Genomic DNA, 25155 nt, shown 5'->3' with positions numbered 1-25155 from the left:
TCTTCCACTTGTTTATAGATGAACTTTGCTGGGTTTTAGTTTTTGTTTACGAAGTTCGGAGCCCTTGCTGGATTAGCAATAGCTTTACTTGCGGGCAACAAAGTGTATTATGACCCTGCTTCTTCCTACCATCTCCTCTTCCATTTGCCAGGTTTGGCGGGCTCATCGTAGTTTCCCTGTGCTGCAGTATCACACAGGGATCTTGGCCTCTCTTACCTTACTCCAGGATGAGACTGCATGTGTGTGTGAAACATAGGCTGTCTCACTCTTTAGTGCTTCTGTTTTCCTTAAGCCTTGCCTAATTAAATGTCTGCTCTCCACCTATCACCTCCAGTTGCCAGGAGGCACGTATGGATTAGGAGTGCTGCCTTAGGTACCCTGAACTCTTTGTGCAGGAATGCAGTATTTCACAAGCTTGTCTGTTGGAAGTAGCAGTGAACAGAAACACAGGTATGCCCTGGCCCAGTCCACCATCCTACAGCAGTTGATGTGTATTTACGTGCAGGACACTGCAGTTGCTCTGTGTTACCACCTCCCTCAACCCTCCCCCCCAAGATGCACAGAGCCACCACCTAACTTCCCCCAGTGGGACTGGGAAAGCTCCTACCATGTTACCAAAACCCAGCGGACCCCTCTGCTAGAGCAGCCAGGCTGGTGTGTCCCGCATTTCCGTAACAGGGTACAGGAACCAAAACCCAGGACCGGTTCCCCACTCGGTGACCCAGAGTGATGATTTCAGCTCTGCTGCTTGGGCATTAGCAGCAGGACCTGCTTCCCTGGGGGATGGTGCCTGGGTACGGCTGGGAAGGTCTACAGTCTGTATTAGTGCTGCAGCCGTCACCAACCAGAAGAGGAAGAGCCACGTACCAGGAGTTGTCTTAGTCCCCACTTGAAATGGTGTCTGTTGTTTGTAGCTGTGTTTTCCTAAATGTCACAATTTTGCTGTAAATAGCACCAACAGAACATAATATAAACAGAAGGAAACCCCCAGATCACTCTATCTATTAATTACATGAAGAAATAGAAGAGGAAAAGGAGAGGAAAATCAGTTACATTAGAAGCCATAGTTAAGTATGCCCAAACTAACTTGGCCTACTTAATGAACTATTAAGTCAGAATCTAAACAGATTTTTACAGATATGCTGTCATTCAACAATACTATTTACTAGACTCAGATGAAAGGTGGCCCTGTGTTGTAAGCAAGTTAAATTAAGTAAAAACAAGTACGTAACTGCAGTTGCCCCTTTTAGCTTTGAAATGTCTGTATTCGTGCAACTTACTTAACTTACCTACACAAGACTAGAAGTGTGACATCCTACAACAACATACAAGAAAAACACAGCAAAGACGCACAAACACACTTTGTCTGTGGGTTAGCGCAGCATTTCCCAAAGGACAGTGGCAGTTCAAAAGCCTTCCCCAGGAAATCACCTAAAGGCATCTCAGTTGTTCACCAATGCCCCAGTTTTCATTCTGTAAGTTGTACTCTCAGCGTCTGCAGCAGCTGGAGTCTATTCTTCCCATTTCTAAAGGTTACCAGTACAGCAATGTGCCCGAGTCTGTGCGTCAGAGCTGTCATTTCAAGCCATCTGCAACATGCTGCTGATTACTTAAATGTTAACTTGTTCGCTCCTCAAAACATGAAAGAAGGGAGGGAAAGATCATGAAACAATTACGTAGAGCTTTGTAAGGCCTTTCTTGTTCCTTCCTTCCACAGAGACATGCAAGATCATCTGAGGAAACTTCTGTAGTAGGGAAGAATGCAATTAATTTCAGTTGCAGATCCTGAACTTACAGTACTTGTACAATATTTAATTGCTTTAGCTACATTTTTTTTTTATTTTTTAGTGGTGCACTGGAAGCTTATGTTCAATCAGTAAGAACGAGAGAGGGAAAGGAGTTTGCACCAGTCTATCCTATAATGGTTCAGCTGCTGCAGAAAGCCATGTCAACCCTTCAGTGAACATATTTGGACTACTCTCTCAAAACAGGGAACAGTCACGGATCTTTGGTGCCACATATATACTTATGGTTCATGAAAATTATTCCCAAATATGTAAGCTTTACAACAAAATGTATTTACTTCATCTGTGAAACTTCTGTCTTCTTGCTTTGCATTCACGTCACAGGAACTTATTTATACACAAATACTATAAGGAAATCGTACAATTTTTATGTGCTGTTAAGTCTACATTTAATAAGAATGAATCATTCTTTAGCATTCCTTTTGGATTTAGAAAGGTATAAAATTAGATTATACTCAAATATTACAGCATAATTGCTGAGTATCTCAAATAAAGAAGTAGTTCTTTTCCTGTAAGTATAGTTTTAAACAGCTAGATATATTTTAGCCTTATTCCGAAAATCATACTTTTGAAATGCTAGAATCATCAGTTTCCATCTAAAAATCACTAACTTTAACAGAAGGAAAAATATTTATAAATAACTTAAATGATTCTCTATTGCACTGCTATTCGCTTTGAAATAATTTATATTGATCTCAACTCTCTTTTTGCTTAAACTGTAATAAAGCACATTGACTATCCAATCCTGAATTCAGTATTTGAAATTGTTCAACAGCTTCCTAACGGCAAAGCATCAGAATATACTTCTGATGGGTTCATGTTAAGAGTTCCAGCAGAATGTGCAGGGCTGACTTAATGATTCATCTTCTTCATTTTATAAAATACACAACACCAAATTTTAATGAATTTATTTGAAATAATATACAAGAATATAGTGTGCAAAAATCTTAGGGGCAACATCATGTAGACATGTGTCATAAACTGAAATTTACAGTTGTGATTCTTAAAAAAAAACCACACAGCTGTTTAGTACATGAAAAGCCACGATTGTAAAAGTTCACAGCAGAAGCAAGTGTAATCCTAATGCAGCTGCTCTAATTTTAGACAGTTGGAGGAAAAAAAAAGTAGTAAAGTGCAAGTGTTGCACGTATAGTTAAGTGCAAAGTTTGCCCCCACCATAAAGATGTCTTATGGCAAAATAAAATATTGTAGAATATGTGGCAAAGACAAAACAAGAGTTAAAGCTATGATAGTGACGATATCAACAGCACCATTTTTCTTGAGATAGCGCTATTTATTCGTTTCATCCTGTCCTGGGCCATTGTTTCCACCAGAAATAACAGCTCTCACTAGTGCCAGCTGGTGCAAAAATATCTCACTTGTGGATACAAATTTTATATGTGGCAACCCAAGAAGCAGCTCCCATACTACATTACACTATGCTCTCCGTTTACCACATGTTCGGTAACTTGTTGGCATCCGGGCAGGCTGGGAAGCTATAGGCTGGTAATACATTTTGCCATTTCAGAAAATCCCAGGCCCCAGAATCGTAATTAATAATATGGTTGTGCAATACATATTAATCAGCAATAAGAATCAATGTATATAAACAGCTGTTACATATTTTAAAATTCCCCTTTTTGTACATTTTCTTTTAAAAATAAACATTTATACACGTCTCCTTCGCCTCTTTCTAAAGTACTTTAGCACCACAGGATATCCATTTTCAAGCCTATATTACCTGATACATATATGAAGTCTGGAAGAAAAATAAGGCAATTTGGTTTAAAATGTTGATAGTTTTAGCTTACTTTTCTATTGTAAAAAGCAAATCTGCACTCATATTAGATCATTTCCAACTTGATGGTGCCAGTATTTTATGGTCACACAAAGTCACAACAAATAGTAAGACCTTGCATCCTCTTGCCATCAAGCAACAGCCATTTTGTAAATACAGAGTTAACAGGGAAATCTGGCTTAATGCTGTTGTGAGCCCTGAGAAAAGAGAAGAGAAAACTAGGTTAGCAGTTACCAAGAAAAGGAGAAGTAGACATGATCTTAGTTCTAGCAAACTCTTGTTTAGAAAGCCGCAAGTACTTGTAATCATTGGTCAGTTATTCAGAAGAAAACAAAAAGCCAAAACAGATCATTTTAGCCCCTGCTTATCAAAAGACCATCAAGACTTCTTTGTCACAGCCTGGAGTCCACCATCATTACTTGATAAGGTAAGCAAGCTGCAAACAAAATTCGTCGTTCACTGTAATAAAACAATTAAAAAAAGGTATTTCCTACTGCAACACTGAGGTAACAGGTTCTACAGATACTGTTACCTTGGCCTGAAGACCCTGAGGACAAGGAAAGGGCAAGAAAACCATCCTTCTAAGGCCAACCCATCACTATTCCTCTCAGTTACACACAGACACCTCCATTGAGTTCCCTGAAGCTCACAGGAGTACATGTGACATGAATGTGATCTTGCAATCCAATACTACAGTAATGTAAAAACAGAATAAATAAACAGTATTATCTTAACCCACAAAGAAATTTAACAGAAGCTGTCACTGTGCATTAAAATAGAATACAGTGAACAGAAAAACAGCTTGCTTCTAGCAGCTGGGATTTGGTGAAACCTGCAACAAGGGACTGAAAACTCAGCAACAAGTATGTACGGCAATAAGCAGCAACTTAGTGTTGGAGCATTTCCTACTGAGTCTTAGGGCAACACCTGCATATGCTCTTGAGAAAGTAGCCTCATTTACATCTGAAAGGAAAGGGAGTAATCTGAGGATGAAATCTTAAATCTGTGAAGTCCATACCACACCTGATGCTCCTACCCAGGCATAAAATGGTCAATGAAAGGACCTGGCATTCTGCACACCTCAGTGGATCTTTCCTTCCAACCTACTCTTCTAGCTGAACACGCAGGTTGGCAGAATATCCTTTTTTTTTTAATGTTCTCTTTACACGATGTATTAGCTTGAAAGCCCTTATCTTACCTAATAAATACATCCACCACCTACTAATACATTGCTGCAAACTCTTAAACTGATGGTCTTCTACGAAGTGAAAAACAATTTATTTCCCTACAGAAGTGTTATCTATTGTATTTATTTTACAATTAAAACAGTAATAAATTAAAGAGATTAATGAAAGAAAAATTAATTTGCTCCCTCAATAACTTCATATATGTTGATATAAATCATGAGTGAAAAAGATAGAAAATGGTAAAGAAAAAGCTTTTACTGAAGAAAAAGGACACTGAATCAGTTACTTCAAACAAAAGGTCACATGCCCATCCTCTGCATTTCACAAGCACACTCACTTTCAGTCCAACAGAATTCATGAACTCTCATAAAATATTCAGAAACAGACCCTCTCCTGATTTATCTCTTGCCAGCTTTCCAAAAGCAGGTTACACAGTACAGGGGAATAAAATGAGGGTTTGGGCTACCAAGAAAGAAGCAGACAGCAAAGTTTATCCTGAACAAAAACCACTGTAGCTACCCTATGAACACATTTAACTGCATAAAGAAAAAGACCAATTCACAAACATACAGAATTTGTTCGTTTTCGTTTCCAACAGTCAGGATTTAAACGCTTCTGTTCTTCTGCCAAGGCCTTGGCTTCTAGTGTGTACATCCGCCTTTCTTCATTTTTCATTTTCTTCCACCTGTCACCGAGTATCACACTTATGGCTCTGCAAGATAAATGTTTACAGTACGGTCAAGACAGTGTGTTAAGAAACCCCCTTATTTTTTTCTTTTTTATCTCAGCACTTGAAAGAAGACAAAAGTTAAATGTGGAAATAATACCCACAAAAGAAATCAACTATCTTTAAAAAAATGGATTTTAAAAATCATGTTTCTGATTGTCTTCTCATAATTCTTTTAACAGTTAAACAGCTGAGACTTCTGTGTTAGCTGAGTATGGGTCACTGCACATTCTAACATTTCAAAGGGTGTATATTTCAATACACAGCAACTCGCATAAACCAGCAAAAATAAGAGATGTTAAAAAAACCACCACCAAATGGTAACTCACATTTGTTTTGCTCTACTTTCGTACTACAAGATCGTATGACAGATTTGCTGAAAATATGTTCTCTAATAATTAGGGCAATGATCTGAATATGACCTCAACCAAACAAATATTTGATTAACTGCAAACCCCCATGTCTATTCAATAGATGTGTGTAGCTTCCTCCACCTTTAACTGGGCAGAACATACTGTAAGTTCCCATTCCTATGCAAAAAGAACCATTTGTTCTAACATCATGTCCAGAAGCTGAATGAATTGCCTTCCTAATCCTTATAAACTTGATGTCTTTTAGACAATATTTCCCCATAATATCATGCCACATTGCTTAACTGCACTCCCAAATGCTGGATCAATATTCCATTAAAGCTTTAACTCCATCCTTTAGCTGAATTAAAATCTCTAAACAACAGCTCTTTTATCAATGACAATTACTAAACTACTGAGTAGGTAAGCTTTGGCTTCCGATTACAGTGATGGAAGTTCTATGACCAGCTTTAAGAAAAAGGTGTATACAACTAAGTACTTTGCTTTATCATATTAAGAAGTTCCTTGCTGGTAGCAAAGCTATTCACAGACTTTCTAAAACAGTCAAGGAGAGCAGAGTCATCAACCATTTCCATAGCATTTTGCATACTGCAGTTCTGAAAGCTTTTCTGTACTGTACCAAAAAAATTGATTTTAATCCTGCAAGGCCGTGTAGTACCACTCAGGCTTCCATGAGCTGCAGAGCACTCGGAGAGCACAGCAAGAACTCCACCGGGGCTGCCGTGAAGCCTGAGCTGTCACATGCTCTGGTGACTCCTTAGAGCAAACTCCTCAAGTTGCAACCAGATCCCATCAACATCAAATCCATTTGCACAGCCTGTCTCTTTAGCAATGGAATTTCTCATTTTCTATCCAACTTAAGAACAGGTATCTTTGGTCTGTCATCAGAAGTAAACACACTCCAGTTTAATTAGCAGATTTTTCACGTTTTGGCACTATCCAGAGACAAATTAATAGCACCAAAAGCCTATCTGGTTTCGGTCACCAGTTTGTACTGGATCACTCATACCCCCAGGAAAGAACACGGTGACTCAGAGAGTGCAGGTTTGCTGAAAAAGCCATTGCATTTCCAAGTAAAAAGGAACTACAAAACCTTTGTATTTCAAATGCAAAAATATGTATTTTATACCTCCACAGGAAATACAGCACTGAGGCACAGAAAGTGAGTACAGATCTGTATGTTTCAAAAAGCTTGAAAATCTAACACCGAGACAAAAGCTCCATTTCTCCAAGGAAACAGTTCCATGAATGAACCACTGAGATGGAAAAAAAAGATGTGTACAGAGAAATTTCCCAACATAACGGAGACCTAATTCTCCTGATGAGAAAAAAGTAAAAAAACCTGACCCTACTGCATCACTGTCTTAGGTGCCCTTCACCTCATGAGAACTTTGCAGTGCTCCGTACACTGCCTCTGTCCTCTTAAAATGCCGGTAAGATACCTGACATTTTAGCAAAAGACTAATGTGCTGGATGCAATCCCTTATAGTGCAGTTAATTCAAAAGAAATTGTCAAACAGTAGTCAAGAATGCCTCAAGTTTACTCAGTAATTATGTTCAGCATCAACAAATGCTGTTAATAGTTCAGGTGATTTTCTTCATCTTTAGAACATACACTACTCAAATTATTCAAATATTTCTGAACACACAATCAATTCCAACTACAGTTACAGGGAGAATATCTAGAAAAGAAACAAGTGCTACTCTAACACCAGTTTCTCAAGTACAGTCTTACAGTCCACAGTATTTTTGAGTATCATGCGAATGTTGACTTGTGCTTCCAGTGTTTGCAGCTTGCTATCTTGTTGACATGGCTTGAGCTACTTTGTCTCAGAACAGACCATTTAACTCAGAATACCTCATGTTCTGTCCTTTCTTACGTGCATAAGAAAAATAAAACAACCGTAGCAAACGTAAGAACACCAGTGTACAGGAATGGCTACTGCACGTAACCAACTGTAAGATCTACTCAGTAATCTGAAAATGACACACGCTTATTTAAAAAACATGAGAGTTGCCTCCAAACAGCTAAATTAATAAATGCCCCAGCAACACTTAAGCAACAGTAGCTGAATGCCTATAAAATAAATTATCACTAACTTTTATGATTTCTTCTGTAATGTATTTTATGGATGCCAAGAAACTGCATCCAAATGCACTACTGCCTTCCGAATGGGACAGGGAGCAGTGCACTCTGAAGCTTACTTGTAACTTTGTCATCACTTTCCTTCAAGGTAAACCTGCTCACTGAAATACTGAGCTTACTTTTCACATCCATCCAGCTGCAGCTCCAGTTCACGGCATCCCTTTGAAATCAGCATTTTAAATTAAATATGTAACCATCATCAACTTTCCTAGTTGACATTCTGTTCGATTTCTCATTGATAGTTGCAATGAATTTGAAGGCAGCAGATCTGCTTCACTGAAATTACTATTAACATTGCAGAACATCACTGCCAGGACACACAAGACTGGCTGGGATTTAAGGATGGGTTATTTCTATGGTAGGATTTTACTTCTCAACACCATGACAGCCTCCTTAGTAGAGTGTTGTAAAATAGCCAAAACCCTCTCAAAGCCCTGTCATCTTTAGTTTTTACCAGATTTAATGCTAGAATTTTTATGCGACAATGCAATTTTTACAGTAACAGTTTTTATAATGTTACATACATTAAAAAATCTGATCATAAGATCAGTGCATGTTCATGTGTTTTAGTTTATATTTACATATGCCCAATAGGCATAAAACATCAGGATTATTTAAAACATACATAATGGAGATCTTTATGAAAAAATGTTTAGACATTAATGTGCATATAGATAAAAACCGAAAGAACAAACCTATAAAGAACCCTCCTCCAAACACATGGTCATACAACTCTTCCTGCAAGTTTCAGCAGATTGTTCAATGCCTTTAGGACAAGCAAAATTTGGCAATGTACCGTTTGGATTAAGATCTTTCAGATATCCTAACAGTAAGTACTCCATTATTTAATATGATACACAGACTGAAAAAAAATTATAATAACTTCACTGAAGAATCTGCAATATTATGTCAAGACTTAATTAGAAGAACCAGAAATCCCCTTTTTCCATTACAACACACAAGCAAAGAGCTGGGTACTTTTTTCCCCACGAACATTTCTCTCACCAGTGTAAACAAAGACTGTTGTGTATTTGTGACTGCCCATATATATATCTGTGTCAGCTGCTTTACCCAAATGCTTTCTCAGAAGGTTAAGTTTGCCAAAAATGGCTTGTGTCAAATTTACTGAGTACTGTAAACATTTGAAGTCTGCCCATAACTTAAGCTTTGTGTCAGCATCTTTCAAAACCTGTTCTTAAAGCAATATACACACATTTTATTTCAAATACCAAATTTTGTCCACTTAAATTTAAATGTGGGACAGAGATACTCTGCCAGCTCACCAGTAATAACAAATCTACAATTTTATACCATTACCTGTTGTCTTTCCCTGGATACATCTGAGTATATTCAACTCTGTATTTTTTGGCAAAAAGCATGAAGGCATTCATTGGTCTTTTGCACTTGTTTGGAGAAGTGGCACTCACAGTACTTGCAGTCCCTGAGCTGTGGCTTTTGCCAGCTTTGCTGTACAAAGAATTGGAGGAAAGATGTGGCGATGCAGTAGATGCACAGTTTTTACTACTGCATTCTGATCTCTCAGCATCTTGATTGTTTGAACCTCCACAAGATAGAGAAGCGCGACGCTGCCGAGCCATGCTGCTTAGCACATAAACTGCAGAGGAATCCATTGGTGTAAAATCATAACTACAAGAAAAAGACATATCATAAAATGATCAAATAATTTTAATGTAAAATCCCTAAACAGCTCTTCACTCTTCATCTGCACTACATGTCTAGTAGTAGTCTGGTCTCCTTTGTGTGATACAATGATTTCTGCTTGATGCAGATGTCAGTGTGAAAAACAAAACAAAACAAATTTTGGCAGATGAATTAATAGTTTTTTCAATGTGATGGCAGACTGCAACTTTGCAAGATCTGCTGTGTACTACCGACCTCCCAACTGTATATCAATTAATTATACAATGTCTTCAAATTTCATCCTGTTTTGAAATAAGCTTCTTTCTTTCTGCTTCTGTCCTTATCATAAATCAAATCTAGTCAGTGAATGATAGGTACTGCAAGGGACAACTGATGTGGGAAGAGAAAGCATTGAGTTCACTTGCAAATATATATTAATTACAAATATGAAACCACTATATTAAAATAAATTATATTATATACACTATCGTACAAATAAACTTCTCTAGGCAGTTAAATACGTATTATTTTACAGGCAAACCTTCCACTAAGATTAAAAAATTGCTTAAAGACCCATGGTGTTGCATACTATTTGATTCAAAGCTGACAAACGTCTGCCCTCTAGTGACAAAAATGTGAGATTCCTCGATATTTCAAGGTATTTCAATAGCTTAAGATGAGTTGTTTCCATACAATTTAGACCTGAAAATACCATAAGCTGTTGTAATTTTTTGTTGACCAACAACTACAATTAACCTCTAACCACTACAGAAGTAGTTTAACTCCACAGATTATTTATCGTCTCCAGGTGTGTGCAGATCAGTCTAGGAACCACAGGCTATATATAGCCTTTAGCATGCAATATGGGGAAAACACACTTGTAAAGGTGCTACTCCATCATGAATCTAAAAAACTAAGCTACCACCACAAAATAAACATAAAATGTATATAACTCTAAGGCTCCACTCACCCACTGCTCAATGGGGCTATAGTTACATAATTTATGGCAAAAATAAGGGCTTCGAAGAGCTTTTTTCGAAACACAAAGTAGAACTACTATCAATGAACTGCTGCAAGTGGTAGTCCAGCCCCCATCTGCAAAGGCAGTTCCTTTCTGTGGGATGGAACCAAAAGCAAGGGTGGAGCCTGAACACTTGCCTCCCAACCCCCTTAGAAAAGTAAAAAGCAACAAAGAAGGGATAATGCCACCAACGTTGCAGACAAGGTCACAAGATAATGAGAAAGTACCTCTCTGTTCTACAAACAGTCCAGCACCCTTCCTATTCCTAATCTCCTTCCCATAACACAGCAACAGGATTTTGGTTTTTAATTCTTCTGTCCTGTTAACCACAGCTGCTGCTGCACACTCCTTTCTCAGTGACTTAATCCCTTCTGCCCAGAAAGAGAGACAAGGTCTTTGAAGTGCCCAGGCAGTATGCAGCTGGGCTGCAGGATAAGTAAGGAGCCACAAGTCCAGTTTCTTCAGTGAGATGTAAATATGATTTTAACACCTCTCTACATATGAAGTTCAGAATTGGAGTTAAGAAGAAGAAAAAAACCCAGACAGCAAATGAGTGAAGACAAGCAATTTGAACTCACTCTCTATGCCAGACTGAAATCATACAAGAGCTCCTAGGGCTTCAACTGCAAACAGTATTTTAAATTCATTTTTTTCTATTGTAAAACAACCAAAAAGCAACTGGACTAAAAACAGATGGTAAAAAGGAGCTAAGGTCATAGGAGAAGATGGATGCTACTAAACCTAGAAATCTCAGAATAGTATGGAAAAATCTTTATGAGTAATACTATTTCCTCAGAATCTTAGAATAATTTATGCTGGACAGGACTTCTGAAGATCATCTGGTTGAACCTCTTGCTCAAAGCAAAGCAAACCTCAAAGTCAATCAAACTCGGAAGTTAGGCAAATTTGATATATTAGAAAAGAACTATAAAAAGCAGTATATACAAAACCAGTAAGAACTACGAAAGTACTGTATTCTAAAGCCATAGCACATGCATTGATTACTAAGAAACTACTCAGATAATTCAGATAGCTGCATACGAAACACAAGTTAATAGCTGACAGACATACTATTGTGGGAAAACTACTAGGTTTTTCAAACATAACCCGCTTTACCTGAAGAATTTATACAGATAATACAGATATATTTTTACTGCTTTATCTAATCTGGCTTGAACTATCATAAAAAGGGGCTGGAAAGTTATTTCACTCCAAGGTATTACTTTGCAGATTAGCAGAGCACATAATTACACAGCTTTCCTAGTATTCAGCCTTCATTTTTCCCTCTCATTTACCTTGTATTACCAAAAGTATTATCTCTTTGCTCTACATAATGCTTCAAATTCTTGTAGACGTAAGGTGCCTACTCATTAAATACAAGAACCACTGAGGCCACTTTATCCAAAAATTACCTTTTAAATGTATCAAAAACACCTGAATCATCAAAGTTAATGGCATCAGGGTGTCCAGGAGGTAGACACAGATCTCCAAGATGCATTTCACAGCATGGAATGCCATGCTGTACCACAGTCAAGCTTGGATAAAAAGATGACCAACCTGAAGTGGTAAAGAGTTAAATTAGACAAACGGCCAGACAATCTCTCTAGGTCTTAACTGGAGCAATCCTATATCTCTAAATGACAGCATTTTATAAAAATGTTCTGATGTAGTTTCTTTCACCCAAAAGAAAAATCAGAAACACATACTCAGGGAATTCTTAGTGCAAATAGTTTATTTTTATCTCAAGTAAAATCTTATTCTAGCAAAAAAAGTAATCAAAACCTGGAAACTTTTATCATCAGAAGTTCCATGTATAGCAAGTGAGAAAAGCCTCCCCTATTTGCAGCTTTCCTTTCTCCCCCCCAGTTTTTCTGCCTTCCTGAGCTCCATTTATATACTTGGGTCAAATCTTTCCTTAAGAGATATGCAGTATTTCTATAGCTTTATAGCTTTACAGTTTTGTTTGTTCAAATTCTGGATTTCTTTACAAAGATAGTAAATTGATTCTACAACACTGCTTTTACCAGTTTCTTGAGCAACGTGGGACACCAATAAAATCTGCAACCACTTTCTAATAACTTTTTAATATACAACCAAGTATACTTGTAGTATTTCATACCTTTATTTTTAACATAAAAAGGATGATCAAGTCTGCATTCTACTGTAAGCAAGCCATCTTCCACTGTGCCAGGATCAAAAGTAAGCTTCAGCACTGACTCACCAAAGGAAATGCTTTCTTCATGAGAAATCAACTTCAAACCATCAGAACCATAGCCCTGTAAACACACATACAGTTCAAAACCGTTCTCCCAAGAAAAGCATATACCAGTGTATACCACGGGTGTATATTCATCATCTTAAATTATATTAAAAAATACCAACATTCTAAGGGATCTCACTAGAAATTAGTAAAGATGATGTAACATTCGAAACATCCCTAAATGAATTCAGTTCAACTGCTTTACAGCAAGATACTTAAATGGTACAGTGATCAGCTCTAGACAAGTTTAGTACAAACCTGTCTTCCTGAGACAGTAAAGGTACAGGGATAACAGAAGAAACTAAATACTTGCTACAGGTATTGAAATGAATTTATTAGAACTAACAGCTACCTTGTAAGGACTCACTGGGAGATTTTCCTCTTTTCCACAGCTTTCAGATCTTGCAAAATCTTCAACGTCCTGCCATTCTTTATTGCGTCCTTTATGAAAGCACAAACGAGAGCCTAACAGATTTTTTTCAGGAAAAGAAAAAAAAAAGATTAGTGTTATGTAAAATGTCTGTGTTACCAAAAAAAACCCCAAAAAACCAAACCAAATACTTATTCAATGATACACGTTATTTTACCTTTTAGAAAACAATGCCAAACAGTTGAGGGCCAGGAATGGCACCATCCTAAATCATCATCATCTGAAAGTGACGACATGCAGAAAATGCCAGATTCTGATTCACTATTCGCCTATTGAAAAAAAGCAAAATGGTGTTGATATTTTACTGCGAAGATTTTAGGGCTGGTCTTACATGTCTTTAGACACATTTCTAATTTGCATCTGTGTCACCACTCTGCCTCAAATACTAATAGGAAATGAACATGAAGAGAAATATTCAAGGAATGCAGTAAATGTGAACGGAGCATTTTCATCTCCTTTTCTTGAAATGTGCCATCTGAAATTTGGGGGTTTCATTCTCCGAGATTCATTTCACACCTATGGATTACCTTATGCTTAGGTACGAGCATTTTACAAGCTATTGTTCCTTGGTTATCCACAGAACCACTCAAAACACATGTTACTATATGGTCAAATTACTAGAAAGCTGTAGGGCCAAGTCAGTTCTAGATAGATCACTGGGAAAAACTCAATGTCTTTAACAGACAAGTTTCAGACACAAATTAATACACAGGAAAGGGAGAAGCAGGATTGAGAGGTTTTGTGCATCTAGGAGATGGTTCCATATTTTGTTTTCGAGACAGCAAACAAGTTAATGCAATTTTTTAAGGCTTGCTATAGAAGGAACTACAAAACAAGCAGAGCTTTCTTAGAATGTGATCTCTTCAAAAGATGTGGACTCTATGATGTAGCACTACAAGCCTACAGTGTTTGGTAAAAAAAGTAACAGGAAAATCTAGCTTAAATGGAAATTGTATTAGAACTAAACAGATTATTTTTTTTAAACTACTTTCTCTTTCCAAAAAGCTTAACCCATTACTCATGCATCTTTATTTATTTTAGAAATGTTTCAGAACAACTCACCCTTTCATGTCTGACTGGTGTTTCATCCACATCATTCTTGGAGAAGTTAGGATCAGTCTTTGAGGATCCTGGTGGAGGACGTGCATAGGAATGTAAACTTTTGCTTGTAGCTATTATGTGAACAGGAGATGATCTACAATAGAAAAATATTTTAAAGTATCTCAGATTAAGACATCACAGGACTTAGCTGCCATTACTCTACAATGCTTTTATTTAACAAATATTTCTGTTTGCATGAGATGAATACCAAATAAACTTTCCACACACCAACATTCAAATGGAATGATTAAAGGGTGCAAGCTCAGGCAAAGGGAGTATTTAGCATAACTCCTTCATAGCTTCTATATACCACTCAAATGACAGTACTACCTCCACAGCAGCATCTCCTTGGCACAATGCTGAAGTTTGTACAAGTATCTTGAAGCGAATACCGCATTCTTAAGAGTACATAAAGACATCTGCTTTGTCCTAATGATTAAATCCCAACTGCATAAATAGTACTGCATTTAATTTTCTTATTATAAACCTAAGACCAAAGCCGTACAATAAAAGGTGAAGCCCAGAAATTTCTCACATCCCACACTGCTTCTCACAGCCTTATGGAATTTACAGATCACAAATCTGAAACAGCATCAATAAAAAATACTTTGCATTATATTTCCAATTAGCTCTTTTTAAAAAAATCTAAAGTCAGTGCACTAGTAAGTATTAAGAATTTAACGTAACAAATTCATCTTAATTTTTCATCTGCTCCTTCACATGAGGTAAATGCCTGTAATTTCTGAGCCTTCTGTGGTTAGGCAATGTCCTTATACCACCCTACCTCATTCTGGCTGGCAATTAAGCAGCTTTTGCAACAGGCTCCGAAACGAGTCCTGTGCAATCTTCTGCAGAAGAGTGAAGTTACTATATAAAAAGATCAAAAATAGGGCTCCAGTTCAAAGTCAAAAGGCATGAAGATTAAAGGAAATGTTTCTGGAAACATAGTATTACAAATCTTGGAGTTCAAAATCAAAATGAATGTCAGTACCTGTTATAAAAAGAGCACTGCATCAAAGGACTCTGAGGGCTTGTGGCTATATTTGCTAATTCTGTCAACCAGTTCACCCCATTCTCACAAGAATAAGCACTTTCTGAATTGCTGTTTGAGGTATGTTGGTTCCATGAAGGCCTTGAACATTCCTGATGTGAAACATCAGCACCCAGCTGAAAAAGTGCAGGTGGGGTAGAATCCGTCTGCACAGCCTGTAGTTCAGGAAGATCATCTACAAACAGATTCACAAATTACCATGATTATACCCATTGACAAATTCTAGTTGACACCAAATCTTGCAAATAAAAAAGGAACCACAATGAAGCAACTAATTTTATTTTCTCATATCACAACTACCAACATTTCACAAACCCTATTCATCACACTAACAAAACGGCCACAGAAATAATCAGATCTCTAGTCCATTACACATTCAAACAAGCAATTTAAGAAAACCATTAAGTAACTAGATAAAAATGTAGTTCTGGTTTTAAAGTTTTTACTGGACTGACTCATTTACACAGAATTGTACCACAGAATCATGCAAAAGTAGCAACATGCTTCACTGAAATACTAAAACATTCAACAAAGGCAACTAAATTAATCTGTCCTAGCAGGTGTGAGACTAAAAATTATCGTCAGGGGCTGGACAAGGTAAAAGTCTTCCATGTTTCCAGCAGGGAACTGGAATTAAATAACTCAGAAGTCGTGAAAGCTGCCTACACAGCCTGGTAGGGGTGAATTCCTATCAACCATCTACAGATTTCACATTACATAGAATAGCAGAAGAGAGCCCAGCTTATTAACAAAAATCTGTATTACATGCTCTTGTGTAACTAAGTATCGTTATTCTTAATCATTCCACGACTGCAACTAAATGTGTTACTATTTCATTGATTATATCAATACTTTCTAAAGTATGTACTATTTTTCTCCAGTATGTAAGAACTGAAGTTCCTCTAGTCCAGAATCTCTATTTGCAGCTGATCTAAAGCAGCATAATTTCCCTTCAGGAGGAGCTCTTGAGCTTTCTGTTTGTTATTCTTGTGCCAAAAAAAGCTCCTCTGGAGATCAGGAGCAGTAGCTTTGAGTTCAAGAACACATTTAAGTCAACTGGCCAGTGTGTCAGAACTGGAAATGGGTTAAAGGGTGAGTGCAAAACAAGACCTTCAGATGTCACAATTCACTGTCATACTGCCTTCCTTAAGTTAAAAATCAGTAATCCCAGTCTGCTTCCAGTAATTTCACTACAGAAAAACTACAACAAACTTCAGAAATTGGCTGCTTCTGAAAAAGTAATTTACCAAGTTCCATGTGTTCATCACCGGATGCATATCCAGGAGAAGAGGGCAAGTTTTCATTACACTTCAGCAACTCCAGTGACTCATTCATCCCTGAAGTTCTCTTGTCCACTACCAGAAGGAGTTTCTGAACTGCATTAGGCATTTGATTTGTCTTCACTTCCCACACCATGTTAGGGTGCTCCAAAGTATCTGACTTTAAAGAGACAAAGGTTAAAAATTTGTAAACACATGAACTGTTTTAAGTTGCATCTGACAGGCTACTTCATTACCAGAACCTAAATCCTCCATAATATGTTGAGAATCACAACATAACTTAGCTTGATAGGGACATCTAGAGATGATCTGGTACGATCCTTGCAGAAAGCAGAGCCAACTCTGAAGTCAGATGAGGCTGACTGGGGCCCTGGCCACTTGAGTTTCTTGTATCTTGAAGGATGGGGATTCCCTGCCACTTCTCAGGAACATGTTTCAGTGACCGCTCTTGCTGTAAAGAAGTTGTTCCTCATGCACACTTTGAACTTCCCTTGCGACAGCACGTGCCCACTGCCTCCAAGAGTCTGGGGTCATCTCCTCAACCACCACTCAAGCCAAGGTAAACAACATTCACCTGGTAGCCTGAGCCACACATCCCGTCACAAAAGGCAATCAGACAGGTCAGACAAGATTTGCCTCTGGGTAATCGGTCCTGGCTATTCCCATCGCCTTCTTGCCTTATAAGAGCCCAGACATGGCTGTCAGGAGGATCTCCCCTACAATCTTCCTGAAGCCCAAGGTTAGGCTGACCTGCCTGTAGTTTCCCCACATCCTCCTCCTTGAAGCCAGGTGTGACATTTTCTTTTTTCCAGTTATTGCAAGCCCTCCCGCCCTCAAATCCACTGCCTTTTGGAGACCATCCTCACAAGGACACTGGCCAGCTTCCCCGACACATCCCATCCAGTCTCACCTCCTTGTGCGTGGCTGGCTCACTGAACTGGCCTGCCCCTAACTTCCTCTTCCTGAGACAAAGTACCACCTCGCTCCATCAGACGTGTGTTTCTAGGCCCAGGGCCTTCAAGAACCTGGAAACAAGCCTTGCAAATAAAGACTAAAGCAAAGAGGACATCGGCCTTTTGACAACAGATCTCCTAAGCCATTTAGCATCAGGCCCGTGTCTTCCCTAGTCACCCTTTCACCACCAGCATAACCGCAGAAGCCTTTTTCACTGCCCTTCACATCCCTTGCTATCTCAACTCCAGGTATACTCTCAAACACATTTGACTGCTAACATTAACTATGTTCTAAATTGAAAGAAAAAGAAGCCTCTGCTAGTACATTTCACTACAGTGTTATTTCCTCAAATCCCAGTACTGTAACATCTATATCAAAACCCAATATTTTAAATCATCTTCAGCAGTCAGGGAACTGCGTGATTATCCCACTGCCTCTAAAGCTGGAAAACAAGGTTATCCAGTCTTTAATAATTTGGTTATCTACTGCTTTTTTTCAGATGATGATGAATTAAAGCTACCATAACACAATCACTACAATAAAGTGTCTCTGAAAAAGTAATCATGAGTCCCTCGCAAAAGAGCAGGAAACACAGCTTAGTAAATAAAAAATCTGGAAAGTCTACCACATGCACATCCACCAAGTAAGCTATCATGCACCACATTAGAGAAATACAAACAAAAGCTAAAAAATCCAATATTTTCATATGAAACAGTAAGCCTATCACCCTACAAGTTCCCTTCATGCAATGTATAAACAGCCACCTGATAACAGTTATGGAAAAAAACCCAGCTTTATTTTAATAAACAGTTAAAATGTATTGTGTGTATACAGCCAAGATTAACGACACGCCACATTTTTACTCATTCTGTGAATTTGTTTCCTTCCTTTTGCAACTTGTCCTGTACATAACATAGTTCAGACATATCCCTTTGAAATACATACTGGCCCTACCAGAAGAGGCCTGACATAAGCAGTAAATTTTTTTTTACTGGAAAATTTCTGTCTCATCTCCTCACCTTTTAAATACACACAGAACTTACAAAAACTTGCATTCCAAACATAAAAAGATGTTTGATTCTACTCAAATGGCACTACTACAAAAGCCACAACAGCGCGATTCTGATTTTAAGGAGGTGGAGAGGGAAGGTAAGAGAAACAAGAATACACAATCAAATGCACTATCAATCAATGGTATGTGTATTTCACCTCCAAGAAGCATCTTTAATGCAAATTATTCCTCTATTACCCATGAGGGACAGTAGAATTACAGAACACTACAAGAGCAGAAAACTCACATCACTTCTGAACAGAAAAAATCAGACCTCAGTTGCACAGGTCAGGACCTTGACGATTATCTCCAAGTAATCAACTCCAAAAAGTCAGTCCTTGTTTTTCTAGCTTGTCTACGTCCTTCCTTTCCCCCCTTCTGCCTTGTTTTTCCCTCCATTTTCTTCTCTCTTCCTTTCCCATTTTCCTGCCAAAATGAATGAGCTAACTAATTTTGGGAATGTTACCTTCTCCTTCCTTCCTGCCAGCTGCCAAGATTTGAAAGTACCTGTCCTGGTATCCCAACACGCTGAGGGTCAGAAATAAGGTACAGATACAGCACGCTAGTATGACAATTAAGATACTAGTCTGAGAAATGAATTGCTCTTCCAAGTCACAAGGATTTCTCTAAACCAAAGCCACCCATGTTCAAAAGCCAAATGATCCTCTAACAAATTAATTAAAAACAAAAACGTGCTCAACTTTACTTTTCAATTTTTTTTATTCTACTTGATTAAAGCCTGCTTTGGACATCATGTACTTCTCTTGTACTCAGCCTTTCGATGTTTTGGAACGTTAAGGGGAATGGTCATTAATTAGCTTGTAAAGATATTTTTTTTTTTTAAAATTCAACTTCACGCTCAAAACTTGTTGCGACAGATGTTTTCTAGAAGTCTGCTTCACAAGGCTGTAACTACTACCATTTTCTTTAGAGGCTAAATGAATTTATTTATGAATTTGTGCTTTAAAGTCAGTCAGTTTGTTGTGCTATAACAAAAGGCAATATTAACAAAGAACTTGTTAATTAAACCATGTCTGGTTTTGAGGGACAAAAATAAATTTGGGACAAAAGTAAACAACGACCGTGGCTGAGAAGGGGTTCAGAGGGAACTGGGCAGCGTCCAGCCAAACCCCGCCGTGCAGGACTGCCTGGGTAGAAGTGCTTCCCGTGGTTTTCCTCCTGGTATTTGCCTTCTTTCCCCCAGCCTACCACTGAAGTCTCAGGCAAGGTCTACGCCTCTAGCAATTCACTGGATGGAGTTTAATACGGAGAACCGCTGCTCCAAGCAAAACACAACACGCTGGCCAGACTGGATCTACACCAGGGACTTCCATTTGCACGCCTGCTTTGATCAAGGATCCTACTCCGCTCCCCCGACTCGCACAGCCGTGCCAGAAAAGCGCTGCAGAGGCACGGCCTCAGAGGAGCACAAAACATGATTCACGATGTTTTTGCAGAGACGGCCTTTTAGCATTACGCAGGCCGGCCCGCAGCTTCCACCCGAACTCCATCGGATGCCTCCCCCCGCCCCCCCGGAGGAAGCACTGCCCTCCTCACACCACGTAACCGCCCGCCGCGGAACAAACACCCATTACATAAGGAAGGTATTTACAGCAGCGCGCATCGGGACGCGACCCGCGGGCGGCCCGAGGGGAGCCCCGTCCCCCGCCAGGCCCTCCCCCGTCCCCCCCGCCCCGGGCACCCCCCAGGCCCGCACCTCCCCGCGGCTGGGCCGGGGCCGCGCCCGGGAGCGCGCCTAACCCCCCCAGCTCCCCCCCCCCCTCCCACGCACACGCCCGTCATGTGATCCCCGCCTGGACGCTGCCCTTGTTTATAAACTTCTGCCGGCACCGCGCATGCGCGCAAGGACCCATTCATTCAGAACTGCGTAACAGCTCGGCTCGGCCCGGCCGGCGGGGGGGGGGAGGCGGCGGGGACGCCCCCCCCCCCCCACCCCCGACCCCGCCGCCCGCCGTTACCCCCGGGCGGAGCCGCCAACCGTGCCGGCGCGGGGCTCGCCTGGATCAAAGTTGCCCCCGTTCCCCGCCCCCCCCCCCCCACCCCGGTCCCCCAGACAGCCGCTGCTCCCCGCGGTGGGGCAGAGCGCCCTCGCTCTGACAGACCGGAGCAGGCGGGCGCTCCCCGGGGAAGGAAAGGGGGGGGGACACGACACTGGCTCTGTGTGGCTCGCTTCCGCGGTCTGGCGCCGCAGCTGAAGGGCCCCAAGGGAGGCCAGCGCCCCCGCGCACCCCGCGGTTTTGGCCCGGCAGGGCGGCGGCTCCGCCGGGCTGCTGAGGAAAGGCGACCACTAAACAATGCCCGGATTCCAGCCGCCGCCGAGAGCCAGGACCCGGCGGCCTCCTCGGCTCGGCTCGGCCCGGCCCGCGGCCGCCGCCGCTGCCCTCCGGCGCGGCGGACCCCGTCCGTCCCCCGCCGGGGCCTCGCAGCCCCCCAAAAGCCGCAGCTCCAAACTTTGTAGCACTTACCAAACCCGTCGCCATTACCAAATTCCCCTCGGCTCCCTCCCCCCCGCCTCCTCCCCACAACGGAGCCCCGCCACACCCTGGCGGTGCTCGGTCGCCGACTGGTCGAAGACGGCGTTGCTCAAGCCGCAGCCGCTTCCTATTGGCTGCCTGGCCTGCCTATCAGGAATCCGCCCGGAGGGCGGACATGTTTTGACTCTCTCGCGCAGCGGATTGCACCGCGCCGCACATCAATCAGCCCCAGACGGCGCCCCGATTGGCCAATCCCTCCGCCGGCTGGCGGCGAGGCGCTCTGGGAGCTGTAGTCTTCGCCGCCGCCGCCGCCCGCCAGCTTGGGCGCGATAAGACGACAGCCCCCAGGATGCCCCGCGCGGCGCTCGGCCGATAGTAAACAAGAGTCACAGGGACACGTGTACCCGCGGCCGGCCGCCGGGGCCTGCGCCGAGGCCGCCCGCCCGTCAGGGCCCCGGCCCCCCCCCCCGCAGCAAGGCCGAGGGCGGAGAGGCGCTGCGTGGCCTGCTGCTGCCGCGGGGGAGGCAGGGCGGGAGCGGCCTCCGCCGTCTCCTGCGGCGGGAGGGCCCTTCTGCCTCCCGCAGCTCCGCCGGGCCGTGCGAGGCGCGGGCCCCGAGATGGCGGCGGCCGCCGCGGCGGGGCGCTGGCGCGGAAAGGGCGAGCGGGCCCGCCTGTAACCGTCGCCGGTAACTCTCGTGAGTTACCGCCGTTAACTAGCGCTCCGGAACGCTGTTACGCAACGGGCCCCGCTCGCGTTTCGCCAAATAAAGACTGCGGCGTGCGGAGGGTAAAGGAAGTCGGTAAAGGTCAGAGAATGAGTCAGCAGCGGCCGTCGGTCTCCGCTCCGGCCTCGTCCCTCGCTTCGTCTCTTCAAAAAGACTTTGCTGGTAGCCTAGGTCCGGAGTACAAGTTGGTGGGGAAGAAGTAAATATGTTTGTTTTTTAAAAAAATCCACACAGGTTTATCCGTCCATCGGTGTCTCCCGGACATTCCCTGCATTTATTGCCAAAATAACAACCTGGTTTGGTTCGACGTTACTTCTGTTTTACTAACAGAGAGCACAGCTACTACGGGATTTGCCCACTTAAGGCAGTAGTTCTGGGAGACTGCAGGGGGAAGAATGGACTCCTGAGGCCAAATCCTCGTCATAAAATACATTACCTACTATCCATGATCCGATCCAAAGCAAATACATGCACAATTCAGAAATTATCAACAGGACTTTACAAACCGAGGGAGAGTTTTCAAGATTTTGCAACTGTTGGGATTTTTCCAAAAAAAAGCATTTCCTCCTTAACCTATTTTCAACATCATTACAATCATGTGAATGTGTCCTAAATCCTGTGTCGGAGATTTTGCTGTGATCTGGTATCTACAACAGTCCTGACTTTCAGGCACGCTAACATAGTTGTGCGAGAAAAAAACCAAGCAAACAAAACCAACCAAAAACCAGTTAACTATTACAATTTAAATAGAAATGGTTCCGTATTTGGAGTTCTCTGCAAGCTTTGTGTCCCATGAAACGTGCTCTTAGTGGCCACTAGAGGGAACGCTGGTTTTATTGTTTCCACAGTTCTACAAGGGTAATGCAGATTTAAAAAAAAAAAATCGCACACAGCGACACTGTGCTTGGCACCAAAACACACTCGGTATGTAGATGTCATTGGCACATCAGTTTTAAGATTTGGCTCTTCCAGGAAGTAATAGCTTGCCTGTTAGTAAAGTCATTACCATCTATAGGCTCTGTTTGAAGAGAGACATTGCTTTAAAAAAAACATGCAATTATCTTCTGCACTGTGAATTGGAAATTATTACTTTTTATATGTATATGTGCAATTTCAGCTTAAAAAAAGAGTAGAAAAACCAATGCCATGGAATTTAACTAAAAATCTTCTGTGCTTAATCACCTAACAAATCAACCCTTTAGAGATCATTTTCCCACTTTAAAAACATCAGAGTTATTTGGATAAATGCCTCCAGGAAAAATCCAAAAATTAATGTTGAGATTCAACCATTAAGCGACTAGACAACTTATTATAATAGCAACTGTCTAACCCCACATCCCATAAGCTCAGTTTTTTTCTATATTTAGAATTCAGGCTTTTCCTAAATAACTAATACATCTTTATATAAGAAAGCTTTCATGGCATCCTCTCTCTAAAATAAATTTTTTAATAAATTGAAAACTGGTAAACCAGGATTCATGTTTTTTACACCACTCCACAATAAAATTAACTTCAAAGCTGTGTTCCTTCCTCCCCTTCCCCTTTCTCTTTTGATCACCCTCGTACATCTAAACAGCCATTAGGCTCTTTGGAGAGAGACCCAAGCTTCTTGGGTTTTTAATGGCTTTTACTGCGGACCCTGCATTTCCAGATTGAGGCTTGGCAGAAGGCCTGTGCATGCCAATGTCTCCATTCTGCAGATAAGGTACTCTGCTTTGGTACAGCCACTTGCAAGGTAAAAACAGTTTAGTCTTCTGAAAGCTCCATCTGCTGCAGAGTGGAAGGTGGAGAACGCAGAGGCCGGATCAAGCAAGCTACAGAAGATATGAAATCCTGTCTAAAGCACCATCGGATTCTTCAGAAAAATACTGTTGGCCTACAGGTTTGTACCTTGTTATGGAGCACATTTCCACTCCACTGTGTACTTTTTCTACCCAAAACGAAAAGTGTGTTTCCCAAACTAAATATTAACACTATTTGCCATGAAGGTTCACAGTTCTCTACAAAAACTTACACGAGTGTTAGGTGTGAAGCCCAGTCCTCTCAGATCCACTGGCCCAGATTCCAGATACAGGTCTAGACACGTAAATACCATTGCTGAATTAAAGCCTCAATGTCACACTTACCATCTATGACATACCAAGAAAGCACAAAAATATGAATCCTACCTAGGACTGAGATTAACATCGTGTAAAGATGAGTGTCTGAATTGTTTTGAGGTTCTAAAAACAGACACGTAACAGCTTTCTTATTTTCAAATCTACCTTTTCTCCTTTGCATACAGTAAATTAACATTTACTCAGTGGGGATGTAAGAGAAAATGAGTAAAAGGACAGGTCGTCCATGCAGTAGATAGCAGCACGACACATAAAACTGTATCAAAGCTTACTTACTAACCACCCCCTTGGTTGAAGTCAAATATGTATCTTCTAAATTTCAGAATGACAATTATGTCAATGCCATACTCCTTGCTCTGTATGCCTAGTCTCTAATTAAATCATTACTCCCCCTCCACACACCCTACCTCACCTTACTCCATGCCCAAAATGAATGGGTGCTCAGAGAATGAATCAATACAATACCAACACGGACATTGTTGGTAGCTGTGTTGATTCAGTTGCTTCTGCTGTTGTAAGAGAGGTAGAAAACAAGGTGGGGGATGGGGAAGTGTTAGTTGTGAGTTCTTGTCACATTACGGATGGCTACTCAGAAACACAAAATAAGCAGGAGAGACTACACAAACAGAAAATAAAGATACAGATAGATTTGCATCCTACCTATATACCTCTTAAAATTGCCAGCCACAAAGTTAAGAAACCACGAGGTAGATTTAAAAAATGCATAGTATTACAGTCAAAGTCATATTAGTAAAATATATATTATACATTGGGTTTGTGCCTACCTCTACTTTCAATCTCTCCTGTCCAAAGCCAATGTCCTATCCTGCCCTTACAACACATCTGCTACTGCTGACTCTCTGAAATACAGCATATCATTATTTTAATTCTGCTACAGGAGCTTTCACATCCACATGTAGACATCAACCCTCAGTAATTAACTGAATACTCCCCAGACAGCAGAGCAACCCTGCTCACCAGAGCTTCCACTTCTA

The 25155-nt window shown here is 41.0% G+C and overlaps 2 protein-coding genes across 5 annotated transcripts in view; one reads left to right on the top strand and one right to left on the bottom strand.

Annotated features, from left to right (window-relative positions):
- The window catches only part of COG5 (component of oligomeric golgi complex 5), a 193519-nt gene extending 190038 nt beyond the window's left edge, over positions 1-3481 (top strand). For all 4 annotated transcript variants that reach the window (XM_049814169.1, XM_049814170.1, XM_049814172.1 and 1 more), the window contains one exon: positions 1849-3481. In XM_049814169.1, coding sequence (XP_049670126.1) covers positions 1849-1963 — 115 coding nt within the window. In that variant the 3' untranslated portion in view covers positions 1964-3481. The remainder of the gene's footprint in view (positions 1-1848) is intronic.
- Positions 2699-21407, bottom strand: HBP1 (HMG-box transcription factor 1). Its single transcript, XM_049814175.1, has 11 exons — positions 21310-21407; positions 16786-16978; positions 15479-15713; positions 14449-14581; positions 13544-13655; positions 13309-13421; positions 12816-12972; positions 12109-12253; positions 9352-9681; positions 5361-5502; positions 2699-3800 (listed from the first exon to the last, which is right to left on the bottom strand). Exons 1-11 carry the CDS (start codon positions 21322-21324, stop codon positions 3783-3785), a joined length of 1593 nt encoding a protein of 530 aa, XP_049670132.1. The 5' UTR covers positions 21325-21407; the 3' UTR covers positions 2699-3782.
- Between the last annotated feature and the right edge of the window lie 3748 nt (positions 21408-25155).

The sequence above is a fragment of the Accipiter gentilis genome, chromosome 11 (assembly GCF_929443795.1).
Source record: "Accipiter gentilis chromosome 11, bAccGen1.1, whole genome shotgun sequence".
NCBI lineage: Eukaryota > Metazoa > Chordata > Aves > Accipitriformes > Accipitridae > Astur > Astur gentilis.
This window is presented reverse-complemented; position numbering and strand designations above follow the sequence as displayed.

Excerpts from the sequence above, each read along its gene's own strand:
- HBP1 (XM_049814175.1), bottom strand. Across the intron at positions 13,422-13,543 it reads TTGGCATTGTTTTCTAAAAG|GCTCTCGTTTGTGCTTTCAT; the intron begins GTAAAATAACGT and ends AAAATCTGTTAG. Across the intron at positions 12,973-13,308 it reads TCCCAGTGAGTCCTTACAAG|GGCTATGGTTCTGATGGTTT; the intron begins GTAGCTGTTAGT and ends GTGTGTTTACAG.